At 44.4% G+C, this 13746-nt stretch overlaps 1 protein-coding gene across 4 annotated transcripts in view; it reads left to right on the top strand.

Moving 5' to 3' along the window:
* Window positions 1-13746, top strand: part of WDR59 (WD repeat domain 59) — an 86101-nt gene that overhangs the window by 45428 nt on the left and 26927 nt on the right. For all 4 annotated transcript variants that reach the window (XM_078438986.1, XM_078438985.1, XM_078438988.1 and 1 more), the window contains exons 11-17: window positions 3191-3270; window positions 4457-4589; window positions 4725-4849; window positions 7125-7289; window positions 9294-9389; window positions 9717-9873; window positions 10322-10391. In XM_078438986.1, the coding sequence (XP_078295112.1) occupies window positions 3191-3270; window positions 4457-4589; window positions 4725-4849; window positions 7125-7289; window positions 9294-9389; window positions 9717-9873; window positions 10322-10391 (826 nt within the window). The remainder of the gene's footprint in view (window positions 1-3190; window positions 3271-4456; window positions 4590-4724; window positions 4850-7124; window positions 7290-9293; window positions 9390-9716; window positions 9874-10321; window positions 10392-13746) is intronic.

Genomic DNA, 13746 nt, shown 5'->3' with positions numbered 1-13746 from the left:
TCAGGGTTGGCCGTGTGGCCCAGCACGGGCACCTCAGGGCTGGGCTTTAGAAACGAGAGAGTCAGGGGGGTCGCCACCTTTCACGGTAGATGGGTAAGGGGGTGTGCGGCTGTGGTTTCTCTCCCAGGTTTCCTCCTCTTCTCTTATGTTCAGTGTCATCTCTCACCTGTGTGGAAGAGATCCGGAAGAGATTGATAGACTTCCTGTGGGATCATCTCTGGGGCTGAAAAACTCTGGGGTCAGAACCCTCAGAAGTCTGGCATTCGCCCCTTTCCACTCTGTTGAGGAAGGAGACCTGAGGCCGTCATCAGCGCTGCCCACCAAATAACCCTAGTTCTCTTCACGGCACATGGTGGTGTTTTATCTCCCACCTCCCTGAAGATGGGTTTGGCCAAACGTCTTGCTTTGGTCGTGAAACGTGAACAAAGAGATGCCGTCTCTTCTGGGCTGAAGCATTAACAGCCATTGTGCAATTAACACGCTCTCTTTGTTTCTGCCACAGCAGCTGGCAAGACTCCAGCTGGAGCTGTGTCGGCAGCAAGGATGAGGTGGGAGTGTAGGAGCAAGATGTCCTTGCTTTAGGCCACTGAGTTTCGGGGATGGTTCTTGAAGCTCCATCTAGCCAGCCCTCACTAATGCAAGGTCAAGTGTAATGGGAATCGCAAGCCCTCGGCCTCCGCTTCTCCACCAGCTCAGTGTGCAAATTTAGTTGCAGCCTCTCTTTTCTTGAGACCTTACTGTCGTGATCTCTAAAGGTTTTATGCAACGGAAGTGGATTTCAAGGTCTTTCCATATGATAGACGGAAAACCAGGCAGTGGAGTGGTGTGGACTGTCCAGAGTCCCGGGAAAGGTCTCTGGTAATCCTGAGATCAGAGCAGTCCTCTTATCCCGGCTTGTTTGTGACTTCGCAAGCCTCTTCCAGGATAGTTTTTGAAGGGACTCTTTTGATCAGCCCCTGAATTTTCCCATCTTTATTTCCCAAATCTCCCTGCTTCTAGAAACATGAGGCTGCTTGGTTTTTATCCCATTAATTTGCATGCATGACTTTGGCTCTCAACTTCCTCTCTTGCATTTCGCCATCGTAAATAGAAGATGTAGTTTCCTCATGGTTTGGCAGGGAGAGGTTGGCCTGTAGTTTTGGATTGGAATGAAAAGGTTTTAGCAACCCATTTTCAGCTATCTGTGTTGTCTGTAAGCCGGCAGGGTGAATTGTGTATGTTGGGACCGTCTAGTCAGTAACGAGATTTTTGAGTACCGGTTACAGGTGCTTTTTTTTTCAAATTCCTTTTTATTGTAAAGTATATCATCTGTCTAGAAAATTGCATGAAACGTGTACATTCTTACAAATTATGAAGTGAAAATGTACATAACTACCACCAGGGTCTAGAAAGGGAACATTGCTAGAACCCCAGAAACTTCTCGATCACAGTGCCCTCCCTTCCCCAGAAGGATACGCTCTCCTAACACTCATGAGAATGATTATTTTTTTAGAGTTTTGCCACCCATTAGTGCATCCCTTGAAATAGTTTCAGCGTGCTTGTCGAACCTTTTATAAGTCTAATCATCCTGCATGTATTCCTGTATTTCACTTCTTTTTCAACTTCAGGCTGCCCCATTTTATTTTTACTGCCATGTCTTCCTAGTCAGTTTTTACTGGTTTAATTTTGGTTTTCACTGCGGTGCAGGGGCCCTTAGAGAGGTAGGAAGAGAATCAGGGTGTTGTAGCCAGGGGAAGAAGATGCTTCATGAAGGAAGCGGCAGTCGCTGGTTGTAGGTGTTGCTGAAGGATGGATGTGCAGAATAAGAGAAAAGCGCTTAATGGTACAAATAGGAGGCCATATGATCATTAAGAGAGGAGTTCCAAAAGCGGATTGAGGATAGAAGCCAGACTACAAGGCAACGTGAACAGAGGCAGTAGGGACTGGATTCGTGAAAGAAATTGCCTTCAAAGACAAGGAGCAGACTGAGTTGATGTTAGAGCTGCTGCCCTGTCTCTGAGGGCGAGGAGAAGGTGCAAGAAAGGGAGGGCGTGGGAAAGCAAGGGCCCTGTGGGGGTAGGAGGGAATGGGGGTGAAGGCACTGCTGGAGGAGTTGGGTTTAGAATGGAATCAGGCATAACTTCAGTCAGGGGTATGAAGAGAAGCCAGATGTGGAGACAGACAGTGGCTGACACGAGCAGGAGTCTGTACGAGGGGACTCCTGGCAGGCAGTTATTCAGAAGAGCTGTGTCCTGTGGGGCACGCACAGGGAAATGCTGACTCGTTGAGGAGCAGAGGCCCAACTGAAGGCAGTGACACAGAGAAGGAATTTTTGCCCCTCACCCACCCTGTTAGCTCGGACAGAGTGTGTTCTCTGGTGCCTCCATTTTCCCATCTGTAAAATGAGGGAATTGGATGAAATTAAAATTCTAAAGTCTTCTAAATTCTCGGCTCTCTAAGGATGGCCATAAAGGCAATTCTAGATAGGACCTAATTACTCTGAAATGCCCTGATCTTTCATAAAGCTCTCTAAACCTTTTTAGAATAATTTCCCTTTGACCAGACCTAATATGTGAAAATACAACTCAGGCCATTAAGAACATTCAAGATCGATTATCCATTTTATGAAGAGATGCATCTGTTTGCCAAAAAATTCTTTTCAAACAGTAAGGTGTCATTATGCTTTTAAAGCAATTCATTTCAAAAAATCATATTCATGCTCAGCTCCTCTGGAGCGTGTAAAAGGAGGAACATTTGTGGAGGCGAAAGTTCAGTGTGACGTTAAGTCCCAGCATCCCTTTTCACCTGCTCACCTGCCAGTTATTATTTCGCTTCATTTAAGTTGCTGCTCAAATGCAACTTCCTCAGGGAAACCTGTCTAAAAATAGCTCTGCCGGCAGTTGTCTTATCCTTTTTTGCAAGAGCGCTATCACTCCCAGACGTTTTATCGCATATTTATCTGTTTGTCTGTTGCCGGCACTGGATTGTGAGCTCTGTAAAGACAGAGGTTGTTGCATTCGCGCCATTGCCCTAGTATCTAGAACGGTGCCTGGCATATAGGCGTTGGTCAGTAAGTATTTATTGAATGGATGGATGGCCAAACGAAGGGAGGAATCTCGCTCCCCTGCAACTTGTAGCAAAGTTGATGTTGAATCCGCACCCCCCACCCCACCCTCCAAACATTCCAGGATTCTTATTTGGTGATTTCTAGGGTCCAAGGACTACCAACTGGTCACGTGGTCACGGGATCAGACCTTGAGAATGTGGCGGGTGGATTCCCAGATGCAGAGGGTATGTATTCAGCGCCGTTGTGGAGGAGTGTAACCGGGTATGCTGGAAACCTTAAAACAAAACAAAACAAAACCAAGGGTTAGTAGTTGTGGAAGTTAGAGGGTACATGACAGACATTTAACAATACTTGATGGTTGGCTGAGTGGCTTGTATAGGCCACACTGAGGCTTTGCGGTCTCCAAGAGCCAACTTTCGTATCTGGCACTTGTAAGCGTGAAAAGCCTCCGAATGCCTTTTCTCCTGTCTTTTCTCCTGTCCCGGTAGGAGACTGTAGATAGCCTACTGAGCAAATGGCCTGTGGGCTTAATTTCTTTCTCTTCTTCTAAATGAGCTAAGAAGTCGAACCTTACACTCTGCAGTGTTCAGAGCCCTTTACATCCATCAGTGGTACCTATTCTCTGAAGCCTTTTTCAAGGTTTGCCCCACAAGTTCTGTTTCTTCCACGAACCACGGTGGCACCTGGTGTGACCTGCTGCCACGGCCCCTTGCTGTGTTCCCGCCTCAGTGTGGTTCTTTCGTTCAGTGGCCACGCTCCTTAAAGGCAGGAGCCACACCTCCCTTGTATTGCTTCCCCCACAGTGCTCCATATAGGGTGGATGGAAAATGCTGGCTGAAATTTACAACACCGTGGAGTTGGGTTTTTGGTTTATTGTTTTGGGGGTTTTTTTGGTGCTGAAACCTGGGAATGAGAACACGCAACTCCTGCTCTTAGGTTTGTGAGTTCAAGCCCCACATTGGATGTAGAGGTTACTTAAAAACAAACAAACAAATAAATAAAATTTAAAAAAATGTGCAACATTGCTTAGTAAGAAGTCACTCTTGAGCATTTTGGTCAAGTATCATCACCTTACTGCCTTTCAAATATATTTTCTCCAGAAAGTACCATTTATTCATTTTTGGTCTTGGGTTAGCTGAATAACTCCACAAAGGCTTGGAATTTAAAGTATTGTTTTCTGAGGCTTGCATAAAGGATGAACAGGATGAAAAATTTCCATGTAGATAATAGAGCCTATTCTCCTGTGTATTTAACCAGGGGGAGCTGGTGGTGGGTAAAACCTATTTTGATTGTCTCAGTTTTGGGCTGACGTCTTTTAGCCTTCCTGAGTCCCATTTTTAAGTCAGAACCAGACTCAAGGAACATTTCCACTGACTTCCGGAGACCTAGATCTTTTACCCTTTGTTGCAGCTTTGTGCAAATGACATATTAGATGGTGTTGATGAGTTCATTGAGAGCATTTCTCTTCTGCCGGAACCAGAGAAGACCCTTCACACTCAAGATACGGATCACCAGCACAACTCGAGCCATGGGGAGGAAGAAGGTAATTGGTTAAACTGATGTTTTAGGTGAGGTGCCCCTCTGTGCATTTCAGTTCTGGCAGGTACCCCAGAACTGCTCTCTGACTCATTTTCAAAAAACATTTGCCAACAACTGGAGACCCTCTCTCTCCTGCTAGTCTTAAAGGAAGACCCCCCAAGCAGTATCCTGGAAGAGAAGAAGTCAGATCAACTGGGACTGCCTCAGACTCTGCAGCAGGAGTTCTCCCTGATCAACGTGCAGATCCGGAATGTCAACGTGGAGGTACTCGGTAGTCTAATGATTGGCTCATGCTTGCAGATGGCACTTTGTGGGAGTGGGGACTGTTTGAGCCAGGATGGTGGCTACAGATAGCTCCGCTGCTCTAACAGGTGTACCTCTCTGCTTGCTTTTTTATTTTCTAGACTTTCTAAGGAAATAGAAGTCTTCCAATGTAAATTATATTCTTACCATACTCTTTTCTCATAAGCTGGACCAAGGAATAAACTGGTGTTCACGTGTCCTGAAATCCTCTTAGATGCTCCAACACTTCATTTTCCCATGTGTGAAGATCCTTAGATCCAGGAAGGCTCCGTGAGTTGGCAAAGGTTCCTGCCATAGTTAATGGCAGAGCTGAGTTTGGCAGCCACGCCTGCCTCCCCAAGGTTCTTTGTGCTCTGCTGTACTACCTGCCCTTAGAGCTGGTCATTTCCTTAATGACTTCAGCTTCTAGTGAGGTCACCAAACCTCTCTGTTCGTCTAACATGTGGAAAGATTTACTCTTTTCATTTTGGGCGGGTAATGAAATGCTTTCCTTCAGAGAACTGAGTCTGTGAAGAAGGTTTTTTGGGTTTTTTTAATGTTTATTTAATTATTTTGAGAGAGAGGGAGAGACACAGTGCACGTGAGCACAGGGGTGGGGTAAGGGCAGAGAGTGAGGGAGAGAGAATCCCAAGCGGGCTCTGCGATGTGAGCACAGAGCCCAACGCAGGACTCTGTGTCATGAGCTGTGAGATCATGACCTGAGCCAAAATCGGGAGTTGGACGCTTAACCAACTGAGCCGCCCAGGCGCCCCTGTGAAGGAGTTTTGAAGCTTGATTCGTTTCTCTTTTGCCCAGATTCAACAAACGGTAGGCATGGATATGTACCTGTGTGTACATACTTACCTCCTTTGGCCTTTAAAACAACTCTGCAGGGGGGCGCCTGGTGGCTCAGTCAGTTGAGCGTCCGACTTCAGCTCAGGTCATGGTCTCGAGGCTGGTGAGTTGGAGCTCTGCATCAGGCTGGCTCTGTGCTGACAGCTCAGAGCTTGGAGCCTCTTTGGATTCTGTGTCGCCCTCTCTCTCTGCCTCTTCCCTGCTTGAGTTCTGTCTCTCTCTCAAAAATAAATAAACATTAAAAAAATTAAAAAAAAAAAACAAAAAAACAACAACAACAACTCTGCAGGAGCACCTGGGTGGCTCAGTCAGTTAAGTGTCTGACTTCAGTTCGGGTCATGATCTCGCGGTTCGGAAGTACAAGTCCCGCATGGGGCTCTCTGCTGTCAGCATAAAACCCGCTTGGGATCCTCTGTTCCCCCTCTCTCTCTGCCCCTGCCCCCTTGTGCTCACTCTCTGTCTCAAAAATAAATAAACAAAAAAATAAATGAAACAACTCTGCAACACGTGCTTTTATCCCCACTTAACAGAAGAGGAAACACACACTAAGAGATGCAATGACTTGTCGGAAGTCAGCAGCTATTTGGTGGAAGGGAGAATATTTGAAATCTGTCCCCAGATTTCCCACCTGTGTTCCTGTTTTTTGCTCTACTCCAGCTGCCTTCTCTGGTTGGCCACACAAGAAATCAAGAGAGAGAAAGAATCCTCTGATTAATTGGCTATCTGTATCGATTCAGATCATACCCCCTTTGTTGAGAACAGTTGAGAAGAGTGTGGATAGCCAAGTGAGTCTCTTTTTAGAAGGAGATCTTGATTCCTTTTCCAGGAGTGCTTTTTTAAAAGTATTGAGATAAAATTCACATGCCATAAAGTTTACCCTTCTAAAGTTTACAGTTTGGTGGTTGTAAACCTCAGTCACAGAGTAATGCAGCCATCACCCTTAATTCCAAAGCATTGTCATCGTCCCTAAAAAAATCCCATATCCATTAGCAGTCACTTCTCATTGCCTTCTCCCCCCCAGCCTCTGGCGCTGACTAATCAACTTTCTGTCTCTATGGATTTTCCCAGGAGTTCTTTTGAACTTGAGTCAGGTATTTCCATTCTTCCTGCTTTCTTTTCTCGTCTCAAAATAAATATAACAAGTTCCAGTCTACCTCACAGCTTTAGGTTGAAGCTTTTTTACGTCAAAATACTTTGCACTTATTAAATCAGTGCTAAAATTGAAACATCTGTCTTGAACACAAGAGGTCTGAATCTTCCAGATTCACTTGTCTTTGGGGAATGCCCCCCTCCGCCCAGTTACCAGGAACCTTGAGCTTGCACTTAGCTTGTTTAAATTCATTTGCGTCTGAAAACGAATGGTGGCCTACCTCCCAAGCGGTTGTCCCTTTGTCCCCTGCAGATGGATGCGGCGGACAGGAGCTGCACGGTGTCTGTGCACTGCAGCAGCCACCGCGTCAAGATGCTGGTCAAGTTCCCCGCGCAGTATCCCAACAACGCTGCCCCCTCGTTCCAGTTTATCAACCCCACCACCATCACGTCCACGATGAAAGCCAAGCTGCTGAAGGTGGGGGTCTGTGTTCACAAATTCTCCTCCGGTGTCTTAAGAGGAAACCTCTGTCCAGGGGCATCCGTGTCTGAGTTGAGTAGTAAGGTCGAGTGAAAAGTCCAATAGAGAAGATTTGAAAGTCATCTGTCCTTCTGCGCCACCGGGTTAGCCCTTGCTGTTCACTGTGTGTAGCAAACAGTGGAGGTGGTCCTCAGCCTTTTTGGGTCGTGGAGCCCCTTTGAACATCTCATGAAACCGACACAGAAAAATTTGCGCAACTGTGGTATATAATTTCAGAAACACTGTGCGTGAATAGGATGCGGTTCCATAATTGCCTCTCATCTGCTCATAGATCTCATTAAAGCTGTGAATCAATCCCGGGTTAAGAGCCCTGCAGTACATTTTCATTTATCTGGAAACAGTAGGCAAGATGTATTCTGAAGCTAAGAGATACTTTATAATCAGAAAACAAAATGTGAGGTCACTAAAAAAGTTCATTCCATGAGAGGAAATGGTGTCATCCCAGAGCGCGGCTGGCTCGTTGAACGCGTGAGGCGTCCGGAGGCATGGCGGTGCCCGAAACAGGGCCGACCGGCACGGCGTCTGCCCTTAGCTGCTGGCTCAGGAACTTACTCTGTCAGTTCATGCAGAGCTAATCAGGCAGAACCCCCATTTAAACAGCCCCACGAGCTGGGGAGGCTACACCTTTTTCAGTGTGAGCAGCAGCCTGTGTGAAGTAACTGAAAAGTCCTGACCAACCAAGTTGACCCAAATGCTGTTCGCTTTGGCCTAGTTTGTATTATAGACACTTGGCCCGTCTTCTTGGGATAAGATACGTAGCCAAGAAATTTTTCAGGTGGCGTAAAGATCTCTCAGACGTTACTTTGGTTTTGTGGTAGAGGTACATTTTGTGCTTGGAATTTTTTGAATCCAAGTATAATTAACATACAGCGTTACAGTAGTTTTAGGTGTACAATACAATGATTCAACAATTCTATACATCACTCAGCACCACTCATCGCGTTAAGTGTGGTCTTAATCCCCATCACCTATTTCACTCATCTCCCACCTACCTCCCCTCTGGTAACCATCTATTTGTTCTCTCTAGTTAAGAGTCTGGTTTTTTTGTTGTTGTTGTTTTTCTGTACTCGGAATTTGAATATTTCATTGTCTTATTTGCACATATAAAAAAAGGTAGATCTTCCTATTGGTATACAAATGATAGGATTAGGAAGTATCTCTAAAAGTCTAATTGAGTACTGTCTGACAGAAATAGAATGTAGGCTACACGTAATTTAAAATTTTCTAGTAATCACACTAAAAAAAAAAGGAAAGTAGCAGGTAAATTAACTTCAGTACTATTTTTACTTCATCCAGTATGTGCCAAGTGTTATATCAACATGCAATCCATATAACAATTGTTGAGACACTTTGCATTCTTGTACTAATAAGTCTTCGACACTTGGTATGAATTATATGCTTCCAGAACCTCTCGATTCAGACTCTCCTCACTTCCCATGCCCCGTAGCCCCACATGGGTAATGACTTCGTTACAGGACAGCCAATTTACATGCCTGTCTTCAGTATGTGTATGTCACTTTAGGTCTCCAGTATGTGCCTTAAAATGTTAGGATTTATGTTTTTAAAGAAGAAAAAAATTATAGTAATTTCCACTGGATTGAAATCTTCTCCCCCGGGCTTGTATTGAGCGTTACTTCTAAGGTACTGAGATTTTCCTGGGGGGGATAGGGGTCAAGCTAGGACAGGGCAGGAGTAGAATTCACAGTAAAGATGTGTGTGCACACCCTGGCTGAGGAACGGGCTTCTCGAAGAGGGCACAGAAACGCATCTGCTCTCCGCGCCTCTAGAGCAGGTGGAAAGTAGGTTGCTGCACTGGAAGCCTGAGGCACGGCTGTGCTCCAGTCTCCCTGCGTCTTCACGGCCTCCCACTGCTTTGAAGAATAAAAGTGAATCAGGAGAGAGAAGGTTGCTATTCTTGACTGTGTTTCGTGCCTTTTCTAGATCCTGAAAGACACTTCCCTGCAAAAAGTGAAGCGCAACCAGAGTTGTTTGGAGCCCTGCCTGCGCCAGCTCGTCTCCTGCCTTGAGTCTTTTGTGGTGGGATTCTTGTACCGACTCGTGCTTTGGTGTTTTGTTTCGTTTCTTCCTCCCCAAACTAATGTATCCTCATTTTGTAAGTCAGCTTTAAGACAGCCTGTGGTTTTTAGTATGTTAAAAATTTTTTTAAGTTTATTTATTTATTTTGAGAGAGAGAGAGAGGCAGAGAGAGAGGGGGAGAGAGAGAATCCCAAGCAGTCTCCACACTCTGATGTGGGACTTGAACTCCCCAAGTGTGAGATCATGACCTGAGCCGGAACCAAGAGTCAGACGCTTAAACGACTGAGCCACCCAGGTGCCCCTAGTCTGTTAATTTTTAAATTTCAGAACCAAGAAGACAGCACTTCCAGCAACCCCTTTGCACTCCCAAACTCCGTCACTCCGCCCTTACCAACGTTTGCCCGGGTGACCACTGCCTATGGGTCATACCAAGATGCCAACATTCCCTTCCCTAGGACCTCGGGGGCCAGGTTCTGTGGAGCAGGTTTGTCTTTCTTTTGGTTCTCTGACTGTAGATTGTGAGAGTGAGAAGCTGAGACTGTCCTATAGTCTATAAAGAAATCTCAGACAAACCAGAAAATTTGTCGTTGTTTCCTGGTAACTCAAAAGATTGCGAGAGTGTTAAATGGTATGATGCTGAATTGGCTTCTGTGGACATATCCTGAGAATACTCAACAGAATTGCAGTTTTAATTTTTTCATTCTGACGATCCCTGATTCTCAACGTAGGACAGGTCCCCTAGCAAAGAAGTAGAAAGTACCTGAGAAGCTTTTTTCTACCCCAAACACATCCCATCCTTCCTGGATCCTAGAGATTCTGACCTTTGTCCTTGTTAAAGTGTGGCTGTAGTGAGGACTGACCGGTGCTGCCTTCGGATTTCCCGCGTGCAACTCGTTGACCTTGATGTGCCCATGTGGTGTCTCCTTTGTCAGGCTATCTGGTGTATTTCACGCGGCCTATGACGATGCATCGAGCAGTGTCTCCGACAGAACCTACTCCGAGGTGAGCCTGGGAGATGCAGGTGTAAGCTGCACTCACGGAGCCATAAGTGGGCAGACATCCGGGGTTTATCACTGCGTTGGTCTTGGGACAGTGTGTGTTAGTTCTTCAGTAAATACCCATTAGAAGATTCATTGGAGAAAGATCAGGTTCATTAAATTGCTACTCAGCTGAGATATGTACTGTCAGGTTACCACCAGACCACTGGAAGAAGTTTGATACAAGTTGTTGTCAACACAAGGCAAATTCTTTTCTCCTGTTGCTAAAGTATTATTTGAACATTAAATAACGATAGAAACATAACAAAAAAAAGGTCATCTCTAGTTCCACAACATTAGTATCCCACTTCTAACATTACCAAAACATGTGAAATTTTTATAAACTACATTCAGTGGTTGGGAAAACTCCAACATTATGGAAGTTTTCAATTAAGATTTGAAAGCTGTTCTTTTCCATGGGGAGTCATCGTTAGCAGTTTAACATGCTTCCTGTCTGGTCTCCGTTATCTTTCTGTGTGTCCATTTTTTGTTTGCTTTGTTTTGTTTTTAAGAGGCGATCTAAGGTAGCAAATGGGAATGTGGACTCCGGAGCCAAACCACCGGGTCCAAGTCTTGGCCCCGCTGTTCTGTGACCTTAGGCAAGTTATCTAAACCGTCCTTGAGTTTCCTCACCAATAAGTTGGGGATGGTAGTGGCACCTACATACTTGGGTTGCTGGGAAGAATCGATGAGTTAATCCCTGGGAAGCATTTAGAATACAGCCTGGCGTGTGGCTCTGTGTTTCCCATTACTACTGTTTGTTTAAGTTTTCACTGTTTTACTCAAATATAATTCACATAGTATACAGTTGACCCATTTAAAGTATATAATTCAGTGGCTTGTTGTGTATTCACAGATCATGTGCAGCCATCACTATAGTCAGTTCTAGAACATTTTTAATTACCCTCAAAAGAAACTGCATCCCCTAGGTGTCAACACTCCCAAGTCCCCCTTTCTTCCAGTACTGGGCAAACACTGATGTACTTTCTGTCAATCATTTTGCCTATTCTGGGCATTTTATAGAAAAAGAATCATATAATTATGTGGCCCTTTGTGACTGGCTTCTTTCACTTAGTGTAATGTTTTTTTTAACTTTTAAAAAATGTTTATTTATTTTTCAGACAGAGGGAGAGACAGAGTGTGAGCAGGGGATGGCAGAGAGAGAGGGAGATCCAGAACTCAAAGCAGGCTCTAGGCTCTGAGCTGTCAGCACAGAGCCCGACGCAGGGCTCAAACTCGCGAACCATGAGATCATGACATGAGCTAACATCAGATGCTCAACTGACTGAGCCACCCAGGCGCCCCTTGCTTAGTGTAATGTTTTCACGGCTCATACATATTGTAGCATGGTCAGTAGTTCTTTTTTTGTTTTTTTAATTTTATTCTAGAGAGAAACGTGTGAGCAGAGGAGAGGTACAGAGGGAGGGAGAGAGAGAGAGAGAGAGAGAGAAGAAGAGAGAGAGAGAATCTTAAGCAGGCTTCCACACTCAGCTCAGAGCCCAACAGGGGGCTTAATCTCACAAACCGTGAGATCATGCCCTGAGCCAAAATCAAGAGTCAGATACTCAACCGATTGAGCCACCCAGGCGCCCCAGGACTTCGTTTTTATTGCCAGATAATATTCTGTCATATACATATGCCACATTTTATTTATTTCTTTATCAGTCTGTGGACATTGGGGTTATTTGCATTTTTTGGCTATTACAAATAATGCTGTTTTGTGCATTCATGTACAAGTTTTTGTGTGGACACAGCTTTTCATTTTTCTCCAGTATATACCTATGAGCAGAATTGCTGGATCACATCATAAAGGTTTTTTTTTTTTCCTTAATTAATAAACTTCATGTTTTAGAGCAGTTTTAAGTATGTAGTAAAATTGGGTGGAGGGTACAGAGGGTCCTCATATACACCCGTCCCCACACATGCACAACCTCCCCCATACCACTGGTTTTTTAAACTTAAAAATTATAAGGTGCGTACGAGGGACTTCTGCCCCTGCAGTGCGGTGTCTAGGATAACATGAAAGTCCTCCCATTGCGAACACCTGGATGTATTGGATGAAATATAATTAGCATACTTCCAGGAAAGAAAGAAGATTGAACCGAGTGCATGAGGAGGCACCACTGCTGTCCCTGGAGTCTGCCAATCTCTGCAGTCACCTGAGCAGATGAGACCTTGACTGCACAGGCCTGGGGAGTTAAGTGTCAGAGACCCCATGTATTCCTTGGGTTCCATTTTCGAAAGGTTGGACTAGAAAACAAGTACCTGCTCTCAGAGGGAAACAAGAATATGTGTATCTGGACTTTGGATAAGAGGGAAGAATGTTCCTATTAGAACGGTTTGCACACTAACAGTGTTTCAGTGAGGTCTCATTTACAGTACACAGATGTGAAGTGTATACCTTGATGACCAACACCCAGATCAACATAGAGAACAGGAGTTTTCTCTGTTTACACCCGGAGGAAACCAGTCTTCCGACTTCCATCATTGTAGTTGTGGTTTTGCCTGTGCTTGAGCTTCGTCTAAGTAACACATCAGGCATCATGTGCTGTTTTGTGTCTCACCTGTTTTGCTAACTTAATGTTTTTTTGTTTTTTGTTTTTAATTTTATTTTTGAAATTTACATCCAAATTAGCGTATAGTGGAACATGCAAATTAGTTAGCATATAGTGGAACATCCAAATTAGTTAGCATATAGTGCAATAGTGATTTCAGGAGTAGATTCCTTAATGCCCCTTGCCCATTCCCCCCTCCCACAACCCCTCCAGTAACCCTCTGTTTGTTCTCCATATTTAAGAGTCTCTTATGTTTTTGAAATTGATCCACAGAGTTGCATATATCAATGGTTCCATTGTATGAAAATAATACAATTTATCATTCTCTTCTTGAGGGATATTTGAATTATTTCTAGTTTGGGGCTATCATGAGTAGACCTACACACAAAAGTCTTTTTATGGACATGTATATTAACTTCTCTACCCAAGGGGCAGAATCCCTGGGTCATAGGTTAGGTGTATGTTTGATTTTTTTTTTTTTTTTTTTTTTTTTAGCATTGCCAAAAAGTCTGTCCCCAGTGGTTGTGTCATTTAACACTCTTACCGGCAACGTTTCAGAATTATAGTTGCTCCACATTCTTTCCAAAATTTGATATTTTCAATCTTTTCAACTTTAGTCATTGTGATGGGTATGTGGTATCTCATTGTGGTGATGACTGGTGATGTTGGGCAGCTTTTGTGTGCTCATTGATCATTTGGGTATATTCTTTTGTGATGTGCCTGTTCAAGTATTTTGCCCATTTCTTTAGGACTAGGTTTCTTATT

This window comes from Panthera onca, chromosome E2, assembly GCF_046562875.1.
Source record: "Panthera onca isolate mPanOnc1 chromosome E2, mPanOnc1 haplotype 2, whole genome shotgun sequence".
Classification (NCBI taxonomy): Eukaryota; Metazoa; Chordata; class Mammalia; order Carnivora; family Felidae; genus Panthera; species Panthera onca.
This window is presented reverse-complemented; position numbering and strand designations above follow the sequence as displayed.